Source organism: Callorhinchus milii, unplaced genomic scaffold (assembly GCF_018977255.1).
Source record: "Callorhinchus milii isolate IMCB2004 unplaced genomic scaffold, IMCB_Cmil_1.0 Scaffold5, whole genome shotgun sequence".
NCBI classification, from domain to species: Eukaryota; Metazoa; Chordata; class Chondrichthyes; order Chimaeriformes; family Callorhinchidae; genus Callorhinchus; species Callorhinchus milii.
In genome coordinates, this window is record NW_024704746.1 from 41,126,291 (window position 1) to 41,141,050 (window position 14,760).

Below are 14,760 nucleotides of genomic sequence, written 5' to 3' on the forward strand. Positions count from 1 at the left end.
GCAGGGGGAAAGGGGGAACAGAGGGAGGATAATATGATCAGTCTATTTTAAAATAATCAGCAGAAAAGATCATCAATTCAACCTAATGCAGGTAGCTTTTTTCAAAACAATCAAGTAAAGTGCACCCTTCACAGTACACATCAGGTGTTGCATAAAAGTTTTTCTTTTGATGATTTCACAAGTTTACACGTGAAAGCTTTAGTAGCTGTGCTTTATCACTGTGCAGACTCTTGGAAGCCGATTATTGGGGCACAGACTTGTTCATGGTAACGGAGCTTTCAGAAGAGAAACATTTATGTAATTGAGACTGGGTTTAAATTCAAATCCAAATTACAGGGGCTATACGGCAGCACCACCTCATCTACAAAGGTATCATTTTTTGATCAATTGTCTTATTTTAGTGGAAGTGGATGTGCATTGTGAGTTGTACATTTACCTGGCAGCCTTGAGGCCTGAAATTACACCTGATCTTAGTCTGCAAGTCTAATTGAAATTTCAGGCCTCAGATATGTGCAACATGTTAGGAAATATTCTAATTGGTATTGTGTTTCCAAGAAACACGTACTATTGGTCTTTGATTTTTTTTATTATATCAGGAATACAAGAGCATAGGAAAAAGGTGTTGGCTATTTGGCCACACTGCATATTTGTAGGCAAAAGTTCCCTGGTAATTCTTACCTCTTCAGAACTTACTGCTACTTAATGTTTGTTTATCAATAAATTTACAAAACAATATTAAAAACCCTTGTGTTAATAAATGTTAATACATGTTAATAAATAAATGTTAATAAACGGACATAACTGTCAACAACAACTTGCATCCTTCATGTTGAGTAGTGTCTTAAATGCTGAATAATGGCATAGTTTGACAAGAAGGTAAGACTTAAAAAACATACATTCTAAGTATTTTTAATAAAGTTCCAAGAATAGACTAAACTTCACAGATGCATTGTATCTTTCCCAAACTGCTTGGGCTTTATCTTGCACTTCACAAAAAAAACCTACATACAATGAAAAATGGAAGTGGAGGAAACAAAGACTGCAATCCTGTTTATTTCAGCTCTTAAATGTTTCTACAATTTATTAAGTATGAACAGTGTATATGCCTTAATCCACATTCCAGGTCATTGTGTCATGTTTTCAGTTGAAACATGTGCCACTACGAACAGCTGACAGCCTTTTTACTGCAACGCAGCTAATCATTCTGGCAGACAACAGCTGGGAACTTGTAGTGAAGCTTCGTCAGCATCACACATTAGATCATTACCCTTTCACCAGCCTATTATGTCTATGTAAAGCCTCGATTACAACGCTAAATTCTGCTTGTTGGGAAATGGTGTTTGAATCTTACTTTTCTTCCATTGATGATAATTTCAATGCCCTATTGTTAAGATATTTATTTAGCCTTAATAGTTTTTACATGGATCCTATTCATTGAATCCTGTACAGATATGAAATGTGCTTCATCATACAATGGAGAAGCATGAACAATACAAAAAAGACATAGAATATTCACACAATACACTTAATAAGCAAAGTGGTAAAACTGTTTTAGAAACTGCTTTTTTTAACTATTTGAAAATCATAAATTATGAGACTAGTTTTGTACTACGAATGTGTATTGGGAATTGTGTTGACATTGCCCAAACTTATTTCACTTAGATTCCATTAGCAGCCTTTCACCTTTTTAGTCTAGGCTCAATTCAGACTTTTGTCCCAAAGGTGAAAAGGCACTATTTCAATCCCACTCTGGCTCACAGAAACTGACCACATGCATTCCATATTCTGCAAGTAGTTTTACTTAATGTGCACAATTTTTGAAGTATTGTGTTGGTGAATAATGTCTTCCTTCCGGGCTTGTACCATAATTAGCTTCCTTTAAGCAGTACGGTATCCAGGGGTGTTTATTTTTTCTAAATTATATGTTAACAGTTTCAGCCTAGAGAAACCAAAATGTTAGAGACATCAGGTATCACTTTTAACTAGCAAAGTAGCCTAAAAAGTGGAAGTTGGCTGTATAATCTTAACAAACCATTACATCCCAGGGGAAGTTTAAGCTTGCAGCTAGCTGGCATTCTAAGGAATTTTTTTTGGATGTACTGCACACGTCACACAATTACACTCAACAAACTGAATGAGACAGAACTTTCCACTAGAAGAATGAGTGTAGCAGTTTAACGGTTTCCTTGAAAAGGAAGTGCACTCTCAATTAGATTGAAAACATTTGTAAATTGCCAGGAAAAAACATTCATGAATAAAAAAATTCAGAAAGATGTTATTTGCCCCATTAACTAAGAAAATACTGTAATTCTGTTTAGGTTCTCGTATGCAAGCTTAAATGCTAATCATAATCAGTTTTAGCTAAATTGGGTTCTCACTTAGGGCATTTTGATCTCTGTATCAGCAATAAGGTCTGGAACCAGTTTTTACTAAAGTAAATAAAACATTATATGCGCTTTATCTAGAAATTAACTAACCTTATAGAGGTTAACACTTTAAATCCAAGATTCTTTTCACAACTTAAACAGAACAATTCAAACTTCAGTTCCAACAATGTAACACTTATCAGTATTTGAAAACATTTCCACTGGGAAAAGAAAACATCAGGGTGTGCTAGGGAGTACAATGATTCAGAGTAGGAGAAACAGTGCGAGACCACCTCCAAGAGGTAATTACCCACCACTTCAGTTTTAAAACTTTTTTAAAAAAAAGTTTTCAGGTGGCCCTTTGGAACAACCACTATATCTCTAATGTTCGTAGAGAAATAACAGTCCTGCCAGATCTTTGAAAATCATTAAAATGGCATTCAAATCCAAGTTAGCAGGCTGTACATTCTTTAGGTTTGCTTTTGTTAAGTATAGCGTGATACAGGGCCTGCAGTGCATCTATTCTATGAACTGTCACGACTACAGATACCAGTTCCCACAGTACAAAGGGCACATAAATTATTTCATTTGGAATTATACATCATTTTTTGTAAAAGAGAGTGGATGCCAATTTAGTTATAACATAGAATTGCATAGACTGTACAGTACCGAAACAAGCCATTTGGCCCAACTAGCTCTTGCCAGTGTTTATATTCCACATGAGTCTCCACCCATCTTTATCCCATTTCCCTATACTCCTCTATTCCCTCATGTATGAGTGCACTTACCAAAGAGTCTATTCCGTACCGTTTTTTTTAAAAAAAGAAGTTGCATAAAATTCTGAAGGGTTTTGATATTCTTTTTCTATGTCTATTCTTTTTTTAATAAATGGTAAAAGGTGATGATCTCACCAGGGAAACCAGTTTTAAGTGGGTTACTGAGCCAAGCAGATAGTGAGGCAGCTGAATTAATACATGGCTCAAATGACAAAACACTCACATTAATTGCCACACTTTTACCCACCCCAGTCAGGTCTTGTATATAAACTATTCAAGACAGTAAAGTCATCAAGATTTAGTGTTTTGAAACAATGTTTAATGTAATGAACAGAATTAGGCAAAAAAAATAAGATTAGTAACAGTACTTTGTAAATGTTTGATTTGAAACATTCCTATGTAGCAGCTGAGTTTACTCATTGGCGTTCATTAGCCTTATGGGATTGACACACTTTTACACATAAAATCTTGATCTCATCGTGTCTATGACATAACTATGTTACTCTTCAGACTCTTTTCGTTGGCCAGGAGAAAAGTGTGTCAAAAGACCAAATCATTTCAACATTTCACATCCATCGGTCCCCGCTTTCTGGAACTCCTTCCCAGATTTCCTTTGACTCTCTCCCTCCCTCCCTTATCTCATTCAACGTCCATCTCAACAACTACCTCTTTGACATTGCTTTTAGTCATCTCACACCTCCTGACCTTCCCCCCCCCCCCACCTTGGAACCCACCACCAGCTATGGTGCCAAGCCAGGATTGTTACAAGCCTTGGGACGTCCTCCCGACATAAAGGCACTGTATAAATATAAATTTTTATGGTTTTGTGTTTGTAAAATGGATTGAAAACAATGGGGGTTGAAAAGTGGTTTCAATTTTGTGTTTTCAATTTTCCACCATTCTCTATTTTCTTCAAGGTGCTGGTCACCTTCCAGTACCTCACTAAAGTGGGCATTATTTATGCAAGCGAGAATTACTACATTATTTGCCTGCACAGGGAGGTTCACAGTGAAGCTTGATTTGACTCACCCAAGGTCTATTCATACCGGGATTTGGCCACAAAATTTACAGTCAATTCACTTTACAATACATTCTGTGAAGTGTTTTGAGATGTCTCAATGACATAAGGCAAAATGCAAGGATTATTATTATTCACATTTGCCCACAAAATACACCATCAATTTAGGATATATCCTGTGAAACACTTTAGGACATCTTCCTGAGGTAAAAGGTGCTATACCAAATGCAAGGATTATTTTTTATTATTATTATTATCTGAACCTCTAGTGAAGTCATAGCAATCAATGTTTTCATGTAACTGTTTTATATTGGCAGGTTTGCACTGAGCTTACCATGTCATTTATGTCAATGTAAATTGCATTGTAAATTTTATATACTGATTCGGATTCACATAGAAATCTAAATTAAAATATTAATTACCTAGGAGATAATGAGTAAGTGTTTTGATATTGTTTAACAACAGTCTATACAAGCCAAAATAAAGAGACATGGCTCTCTTTAACTGTCAGCAAGCTTTTTCAGTGGGAGTATCTTGTTTCCGGTGACTGCAATGGAGATAGTTTGAGTTGATTAGACAAGCACAGCTTCAGTGAGGTTTAAACCACAAAAATACAGCATTACAAATGCCAATGTATTGCAATACCATAGGAAGCCATTCTAGTGATCTAAAAAATCTAAATAGTACAGAAAATAAATGGATTGTGGTGAGTGGTTGACGACTAGGTCAATAACTTTAAATTACAAAGACTGCTACTTGAAAAAACACTAAATTATCACTAAATAAATGTTGCATTGTTATGATAACAGTAAGTTAGTCCAGTTTGCTGGCAAACATTTGGGCTGAAATAAACACTTTCTGGACGTCAAACTTATATTTTGTTTTTCTTATCTTTGTTTTGTATTCAGCATTTTTTGATGTATATGGCGTCCAACACAGGAAATAATCCTCCTGTTTCCATTTCTGTCAATCTTTCCAATTCCTTCAGCTGAAGAGAGGAAGATATCCTATGGACCTCTCCATAACTGCAAATTAGAATGCATTGCTACCACCAAGGAGTTGGGAGCGTACTGTACATATAGAACTCTCTCCCTTGACCCCTCCATCTTGCTCTCTTTTTATCGGTCTTCAAGTTTCAACTTAAAACCCATCTCTTCGACCGTGCCCAGGTCACCTCCCCCTTCCCCCTACCCTTACACAGTATCCATCCCTATCACTGTAAAGCACTCCCAGACGTTATTCTATATGAGGGGTGCTATATCCTGGCCAACAATCCCTCAGATAGAACTATTCATTCACCTCACTTCTGTTGTCGGCCACTATTGTGCACAAATTGACCACCAGGTTCGCCCACAAAACAGTCACTGCACTTCACAGTATGTGAAATGCTTTGGGTCATCCTGTCGATGCGAATTATAATTCTTAATATATACATACAAGTTATTATTATTATTGTTGAAAATGAGTATTTGGAAAAACAGAAAGAGACCAGAAGACTTAATATCATCAACTAACAGAGGTTATTTCTAGAATATGACTGCACTCACATTAAACGTGGTAGATTGTCTGTCAGAAATTAGACACAGCATCACTTTCATTCTCAGTACTACGAAAAATTAAAGTAGTTTTTTTTAAAATAAAAGGATAAGTTGAAAATATATGTTTTATGTTAAACTAGATTATCATACTAAGGCTCAAGAGCTAACTTACAGCACTGAAACCTGCCTGTGTCAATGTGTTGCACATTTTGTAGCAAAGGAAAATTTGTCATGAAACCTCAGTGAGACAGCAAATACAATAACTACAACAAATGATGGTAATAACTAATGTTGTAAAAAAAATGTTTCCAATAGCTATTCATCATGTTGTCTCTCTACGGACATCAGACTTCGACAAGTTCAGCAGTAATGGGTTGTATACATGACCTGTAATTACTGGTGGCAAATAATGAGTTCCATCTGCTCCCATGGTTCATTTGGCAGCAATCGTCCACCTACACATTTATTCCAGTTCAATTTTCTGAATGAAGGTATTTAAATAACTGCAGTCTTACTGCTTCATTAGTAGTTAAAATAAATACATTAGCAATCAAGTGTTTCTTGCTTGGTAATGCCAAATTGCCTTAAATACAGTAGTTCAATCAATTAAACCCTGGAGATCTATTCTTTGACAAACAGATTGCTACGTCAGCAGAAAATGCACGCCATCTCAAAATAAAGCAGCTTGCTTTGTTCTCAACATTCACTTTGTGTGTGGTCACCCATTACATTTTACTATGCTGTTTATAATGGAAAATAACTATATTTTGCTTTCAAACTTGTTGCGTTTGCGTCTCCAATACACCCCCTGTGGGTCGTATTTGTCTTAACTCTAGAACTTTCCTCATACTATCTGAATGATTACAGCATTTGGGACATACTAAGGAAAACAAATGGCTTGAGATAGAATACAGCTTGTTCGTATTTATATATATTAGTAAGAAATAGAACTTGGAAAGTTCATACTGCAACTGTATCAACAGAAGTAAATGCTCTTTGGCTGGAACACACAATTAGCAGTGAATGAACAAAATGATTGTTTATGTGAAAATCACTGAAATACATTAATTCCACTGCTTTATGGTGATGATTTGAACGGCAGTGGATTTCACATTAAGGGCAGGTCAACAATCCAAATGCCCAATCAGTTAGTTCTTTAATAACATTAAAAACTGCAATGTAAATGGACCTTTTTTAAGTTTAAAGTTTGTTAGAAATGGATTTATACTGCAGCAAATGACATCAATAGCATCCAAAAAAAACACCTCCTGCCTGAGATTGGTCAGTAAACAGATGATAAACCAGGTTTATGAGGTACACTGCAATTATGAATTTGAAGGAGAACAAAAGGAAAAGTACTGATAAGGGCAGATCTTCATCATTCTTGCTATTTACATTACTTAACTACCCTTTAAGAAACCAATAAAAAAAACGTAACATGTGCCTCAAAGGCATCCAACTAACATTCTATTTGCATTTTTGAAGAATGTTGTTAAAGCAAATAAAGATTCTTTGCAACCAATCTGTTTCAACAACTAAAATCCTGATCTTGAAACACATTTTATTTTCATATCCCCTCAATTAAATTAATGGTTTAGACTATGGCTGATCAATCTTCAATGTCTGATTCCCCTCATCCACTGCACTCCAAGGCCATGCAAGGTCACATTCAGTTCAAGAAGTGATGGACAGGCCCGTGAATGAAGTACTGAACAAGATCAAGATCAGGCAGCAAGAGGCAGGGCTTCCTGCTGATAGTATCACAACCGATCCCACCCAACCAAACTTCAAAATACAGTACATTTGCCCTGTAGAATGAGTAAAACTGTTCCTTTTACTCAGTGGCTGAACTACATATGTGCAAGTAGAGCAGTCGTGCCAGGGCCTACAAGATGATGGGGCCCAGCCCATTGGCAGCAGAATGATCGCTCTTTTTCAAAACTGAAATTGATATTAAACTATCTTCACACAATGAAGCAAAAACGGTTATCAGGACTTTCAGTAGAAAATGAACGAGCAAGAAAAGTCCATGTATCTAAAATAACTGATATATTTGCCAACGAAACACTAGAAAACAACGATTTTAGTTCAATTTTGTACAAATGCGTAATTAGAAGTTTTCTGTGTGCAGATAGCCTGAACATTTTTTTATAGATATAGCCTGCATATTGTGTTCATGTATTTATGGATAAGATGGATATGTTCTAATTTTCCAAGATGGTAATAGTAAGCAAAATTCTAGATTTCAGAATTGGCCTTGTTACATCATCACTGCTTTTACGTAAACTTCAATTTACAATCAAATTCAAATCTTGTTTAATAGAAGGGTAAAATGCTTTTTTTTTAAACAATATGAACATTGCTGCTATTCAAAGCATTATCAAACAAATCTCACAATCAAATTAAACATTTTGGGGACACTGTTTGAACTGCAACAATTCCTTCCCAAATCAAGTGCAAAAACAACCTAGGGTCCCAGAGGCTCTTAATTGATTCTATCTGATTCAAAATGGGAATATAAAATGAATATTTTCTGCACATCGTTAGGTTTTGCAATGCTTATACTAACACTAAACTGAGTTTTTGGTGGAAACGAACAATATCATTAGCAGACTAAGGACTTTTTAGGCTGTTCCCCAGTTATTGGCGAATGCTGTTGTTTGCAAGTCTCGACAATGAAAACATAGCTAAATAGCATTAGAAACCTACTTAAATTTAAATACTGAATCAGGAATCAAACAACCAAAATGACCCCACAGAAAGATAAACTAATCAAACATGCAAAACAAATCTTATCTGATCGGTTACAATCACAGCATTCCAGCTGGGTCAATTAGTCCAGATAATCCTCAAACTACCCTCAGTGTTGGAAAACATAATTTCTTTGTTATTGGAAACTCAGGAATCTACCACATAGACTTGGACAACAATAAACTCCCTCAGGCAATACAAATCCTTCAACAATTTGTTTTACCCAACAAGTACAAAAATGAAAAATAGTTGGGGTTACATTTTTTAGACAGTGGATTAGGATTATCCGACTCTCTGAAACTCCATCTAGCTTCACCTTGCCCCTTCCCTCAATCTCGCTCAACATCAACAACAAGAACAACAAAATTACATTTATGAAGCACTTTTCACGTTGGGAGATCGTCCCTAGGCTCTGAACAGTCAACAACAACTTGGATTTATATAGCGCCCTCCACGCCAGACGACGTCTCAGAGCGCTTTACAGTAACGGATCCCGGGGCCGAGCCAGGGGGAGGGGAAGGAAGATGACCAAAATTGTGGTCGAAAAGAAAGGTCTTCAGCCGAGACCTGAAAATAGGAAGAGAGGGGGTGAGGTGAAGGGAGTGAGGAAGGGAATTCCAGAGTCTCGGGACATAGTGGTTGAAAGCACGGCCGCCGATGGTGGAGCGGAAGATTTGGAGGACAAGGAGGCCAGACCCGGTGGAGCGAAAAGTCGGAGATCAGGACCCGAGGTTGGGATGAGCGAGGGCAGAGGGCAGAGAGGTATGAGAGCAGCGGAAGGCATGGTCGAAAACGAGGGTCTTGAGACTTGCCTTGAAGGAGGCAAGGGAGGGAGCAAGGCGAAAGGATGGAGTACCAAAAGCTGGGAGCAGAGAGGCTGAAAGCCCGGCCGCCGATGTTAGGGTGGGTCAAATGGGAGACATGGAGCAGGCCAGAGTTTGCTGAATGGAGGCAGCGGACAGATTGATAGGGGGGTCAGCAGGTCAGAGAGGTAGGAGGGGGCAAGGCTGTGGAGGGCCTTCAAAGTGTGGACGAGGATTTTGAATTCTATCCTCTGAGGGATGGGGAGCCAGTGGAGGGTGGGGGTGATAGGATCACCTGGTGGAGCCCTGTGTAGGGGAGGACACAAGCTGCAGAGTTCTGGATGAATGCATGTGTGAGGGTTCAAGATCTATCTCAAGACCTTCCTCTTTGAATGAAGATGCACCTTCGGTCATCTTCCCACTCCCAAACCCCTTGGCCCCCAACTCTCATTTGGGTATAAACCCTTGACTGTCCAGCGCCTGGGGACAGCCTACCGATGTGAAAGGTGCTACATAAAAGCAACTTGTTGTTGTGTTACGTGCCAGTCTCACTCAGTTAGTAGAAATCTCGCCTCTGAGTGAGTCAGAAGTCTCATGTTTATCATTGAACTCAGATTCTTGACTGAAACACTTATGCAGTGCTTTGTGAACACTGCATTGGCAGAGGTTACATCCTTTCAATGAGATGCTAAACCAAGATACATGTCTGTTCAATTGGATGTGAAAGATCCTGTGGCGTAATTCTGAAAGAGAAGGGAATTTCTCCTGGTATCCTGGCCAACAATCCCCAGATAAAACTGGTCATTTACTTCATGGCTATTTGTGGGACATTGCATGTACAAATTGGTTACTGTGTTTGTTACCAAATACACTGTCATTACACTCTACAGTAAATCCTGCAAATCGCTTTGAATTGTTTTAACGATGTGATAAGACGCTATATCAAATGCAAGGATCATTATTATTTCAGGACAGACAAAACATTGTGTACTTTAAATGTTTTTAGGTCCAATTTATGTTCACATTTACTGTGCAGTGAGGCTGTGTTTTTCAACTTGGAGTGAATGCTATATTGGCCATGCAATGTGACTGGTAAGAGATGTTCCATTTACTTTAGGCACCGCATCCAGAAATAGGAAACTATTACCTATTTTCTAGTACATAGACACATCGACTTTATAATTCTTCAAAATGCAAACCAAATAGAGCTTGTTTTAATGATGCTCTTGCATATGTAGACAGCAGGAACTGATAAAGTGTTGATCGTTCATCAAACTCTTGCAACAGTGCACATGCTCACATGTTTATCCTTAACGGTACAAACGATTTTTGTAAACCTGGAATTGCTAAAATGTCAGCACGTATAACAAGAAGGTATTTTTTAACACTTGCTACATGATAAACAAAACTGGAAATTACCTGCTGGCTCATCAATAAAGTAGGTAATTTCCTTCTTGTCTTCCTTTTCATCAATGTGGTCATAAGTTATCTGTGGAACTGAGAGTGCGTTCTCTCCAGTATTCATCACGATTGCTCCCCCATTATCACGTCCTGGCTTGCATTTTTTTTGTATCTTTTTTGCTGTTGTCATTTTCAAAGAGAAATAATTAGTGAAAATAACAGATTCCTTTCTGAGAAAAACAATCTCTAACAACTTGCCTACTGCAGCATTAAGTTCACTTTAATGAATATTTACACGTGTACACAATTCTGCAATTCTTCTGGAGACAATAAAACATTTGCAATTTATTAACAAACAAGTGACTATTCCCCTTGGGGTTTGGTAAACAGGGTCTCTTCAGGGCTCAGCTGGCTCCAAGATGATATGTGTCGCAATGGAATATCAGAATTAAGTTGAACCTTTGTGGTGGTCTCTGTAGTTTGTTTTCTGAGCCAGTGCGGGGGGTAGGGAAGGGTGCGTGGGGGAGCCTGTAGTATTCCAGCAACCTGAGGAAGTTAGGCTCCACTCCACCCCGAAAACCCATTGAAATTGTCTCCCGCCATCTTAACCTGCAGGGGTGGGGTATGGGTGGCACAATAGACACTTTGCTGCAGCCAATATGCAGCAAGGCTGTGGAGGAATTCTATCCTCTGAGGGATGAGGAGCCAGTGGAGCCGGACGAGGGTGGGGGATCTGATGAACTGTTGATCGTTCATCAAACTATTGCTACAGTGCCCAGACTGGTTGCCCTTCAGTCAATAGGCTCACCACTGGGGTGGGACATAAAGTTGAGTGGTCTGGGGACTCTTTTCCTTTTTCAGTTGTGGTTTCCTGGCAACTGAGGAACTCAAGCCCCTGAATCGAGCTTTGCATGGGCTCCCACGGGGCAAACACTACCCCTATACTCCAGGCACTGTTGGTGACAGAACCAGCCATCTTGGCTCATCGGCAGGACATCTGTTAGGGCAGATCACTCACTGGGGGCATGGACAAGCAGTGTAACTTTTCCCAGACAATTTTCACAATGGCAAGCGACGCAGTTTCTTCTGGCTAACCTCCAGCAATACCCCACAGCACACTCTTAATAATAATAATAATAATAATAATCCTTGCATTTGATATAGCGCTTTTCACGTCAGGAGGACGTCCTCTTCTTGCAGACCAGCACCTAATACTTTCTAGAATTAGCAAAGCAGACAAAGCTAATTTCCATGCATTGGTGGCATGCATATGTGGAATTCTCAATCTGGTTTGGATACTCTTGTGCACAGTCGTGGAGTTCTGTGCCTGACAAACCACCACTCCCCTCCCCTCAACAATGTATTGGTCTTGGCACAAGCTGATAACGCAGTGCACTTTTGGGGTAGGACATTTCTGATGCATTAAAGTTTGTAACTGTCCACAAAGTTAGCACGTATTTGTTGCACCAGTTTGAAAATAATCTACATTGTACAAGTCGTGTCTTAAACATTCTTAGTTACAGTTCCTTACAGCCATTAAGAGCAATGCTGCCACAGGCAAGCATTCCATTAAGTTGACAGCGTGAGATAGAGAACGGTGCTTGAGAAAAGAGGGGAGGAAAAAAGTGCTCAGCAAAAATGATTAAAATGTTAGAAATTATAAGAAAAATCTAACTCTTATTTCTATACTTATTGGACAATTTTCAAATTAAAGTTTTTGCACAAACTTTGGTAGCACAAATCTTACACACATAAAATAAAACACACAAATCCAAATTAAGCTTCAGAAAGTACCAGATGTTTCACAGCAAACGTTTAGGGTAACATTAAACATTTCACAGTCGGTTGAAAATACACCACCAAATGTATAATTCTTCCACTCAGGGTCTAAATTGTTAGCAGCACATTTAACTTGCAGCACATCAAAGTAAATATGGCTTTAATACTGTGCCAGTCAATAGTACGACGAGGTTTATGTGGAGCACAGTAGCAATGGTATCACTGGGTTTATGAAAAAATATGAGAAGTGAAAAACGGATGCACTGTAATAACATTCAATGTCATTAATTAAAGGTCTGAAAGATGTCAAAGCATAAATAAATATAAATACATACAAAGCATAAATAAATATTTAGTAACTATAAGTTCATCATCCCCGTCCTTTATGAGCTCAGTGTGTGTTATCACTAGTGCATTCTCAACTACTATGTTAGAGCCAAATTACTGCAGTCCACATTTTGATACAGGTTGTTCCACCTGCCTTTCAGATGAGAACCAATTGTGGCCCGAGTGTAGACTGCAACAAATCTGACTAAAGAAAATTGAAGCATTATCTGGTGTTCCTCACTTGTTCCATAAATGTTGTATCATACCAGGGTTCATGTACTTTTCTCTATTTCCCAACCAATCTTCTCATCTGCGAATATTAAATGACATGCATCCCTTCGGACAATGGTTTTTAAAACAGTAAACCCCATGGGAAAAGGTTTCAAAAGCCTGAATGGCTTTTGATGCCTACAAATCATATTTGTCTTCTTCTGATCTAATGGTTGACCTGTTTGGAGTGTATATTTGACTCAACAACAAACCCCATTTTCCTCCTTGGAACATTTTCTTTCCTCTCTTTCAATCCATTATCCACCATGGATGAGCTTCCTCCAGCTGGGAGGATGGGATAATCTGAGCTACAGGATTCTGCACAACCACCATTAGTATCATTGTGTGATGACTGGCCAACAGTGGAGTCCTGTAGCTCAGTGGTTAGAGCACTCGCTTTGCAAGCGGGAGACCTGAGTTCAATTCCAGGCAAGGCGAAACCTTGGGCAAGTTTCCTTACTCCACACAGCCTAATAATAATCCCTCCAAAACCAAAACAATAATAAATTGGTCATTTTCAATCTACGACTGTTTGTGGGACATTGCTGTGCGCAATTGGCTGCCGTGTTCGCCCACAAATATACAGTCAATTCACTTTACAGTGTGTTCTGTGAAGCGCTTTGGGACGTCCTCCTGACGTGAAAAGCGCTATATCAAATGCAAGGATTATTATTATTATTATTATTATTAACAGATCATGCAGTTCTTGTGAGGTGAGACAGACATTAGCTACACTTCCTTCTGATGGAATGTAGCTCAACCGTATTCATGTGAAAGGCAGCCCTGGAACTTACATTTTTCAAATGTCTTACTTTGCACAATTAAAATGTCTAACGTAAAAAATGATTGTGCACAAGAGAGAAAATATTTACAAATGATCCTTTTTTTATATATATCTATACTAATAAAAACAAAATGTCTGTGTGTCTGTCCACCAAGAACTCAATAACCGATTGTCAAAGAGACATGATTTATACCTCATCAGAAAGGTCTTGCATGGGGGAGTGTCCTGGGCATATTTTTTTTTTGGGGGCGATCTCCTATTGTTGATGAGCTATATTTAAAAAATGCTTTAATTAAACTCCCAAAAAGGTATGCACGGTATTCTGTAACAAAGCAGCGACCGAGAAAATCATACACACTTCTGGAGAGATACATCTACACTAATAAACATGAAACATCTGTCTGTCCAACAATAACACAATAACTAATTGATGTAGAGACATGATTTATACCTCATCGGAAAGGTCTTGCATGGGAGAGTGTCATGGCATATTTTTTTCGGGGATCAAGCTCATCACACATGTATGGAACCCACCCCCTGGGGGGATCCTCCCCCCCCCCCCCCTGGGGGGACCTCCTAAAAGGATATGTGTGCAAATATGTGAACAAGTGATGCTAATGAGTTCAATAGCATATTTTCTTAATCTTAAGGGATAAAAATGCCTAAGAAGTGAAGATCAAGCCTTTCAAGGACAAATAAGAATGCCAGACAAAAGAAAGAAGGCCGATTAAACAACAACAACAAAATTACATTTATAGAGCGCCTTTCACGTAGGGAGGACGTCCCAAAGCACTGGTTGCAAGCATAGCTGCAACGTGTACAGCTAGTGTGTATATATAATAAATAAAAATACCTGCTGTACTATATGGATATGTGAAACATACATAAATGAAATTATTTGATCTCATTTATTCAAATCATTACTGACAAATTGCTTTAGAATCACA

General features: G+C 38.4%; 1 protein-coding gene across 1 annotated transcript in view; it reads right to left on the reverse strand.

The window, feature by feature from the left end:
• Positions 1 to 14,760, reverse strand: part of kcnq1.2 (potassium voltage-gated channel, KQT-like subfamily, member 1.2) — a 289,776-nt gene that overhangs the window by 238,919 nt on the left and 36,097 nt on the right. The window contains 2 exon segments of the mRNA XM_042335066.1: positions 10,672 to 10,770; positions 10,773 to 10,833. Of these exon segments, the coding sequence (XP_042191000.1) occupies positions 10,672 to 10,770; positions 10,773 to 10,833 (160 nt within the window).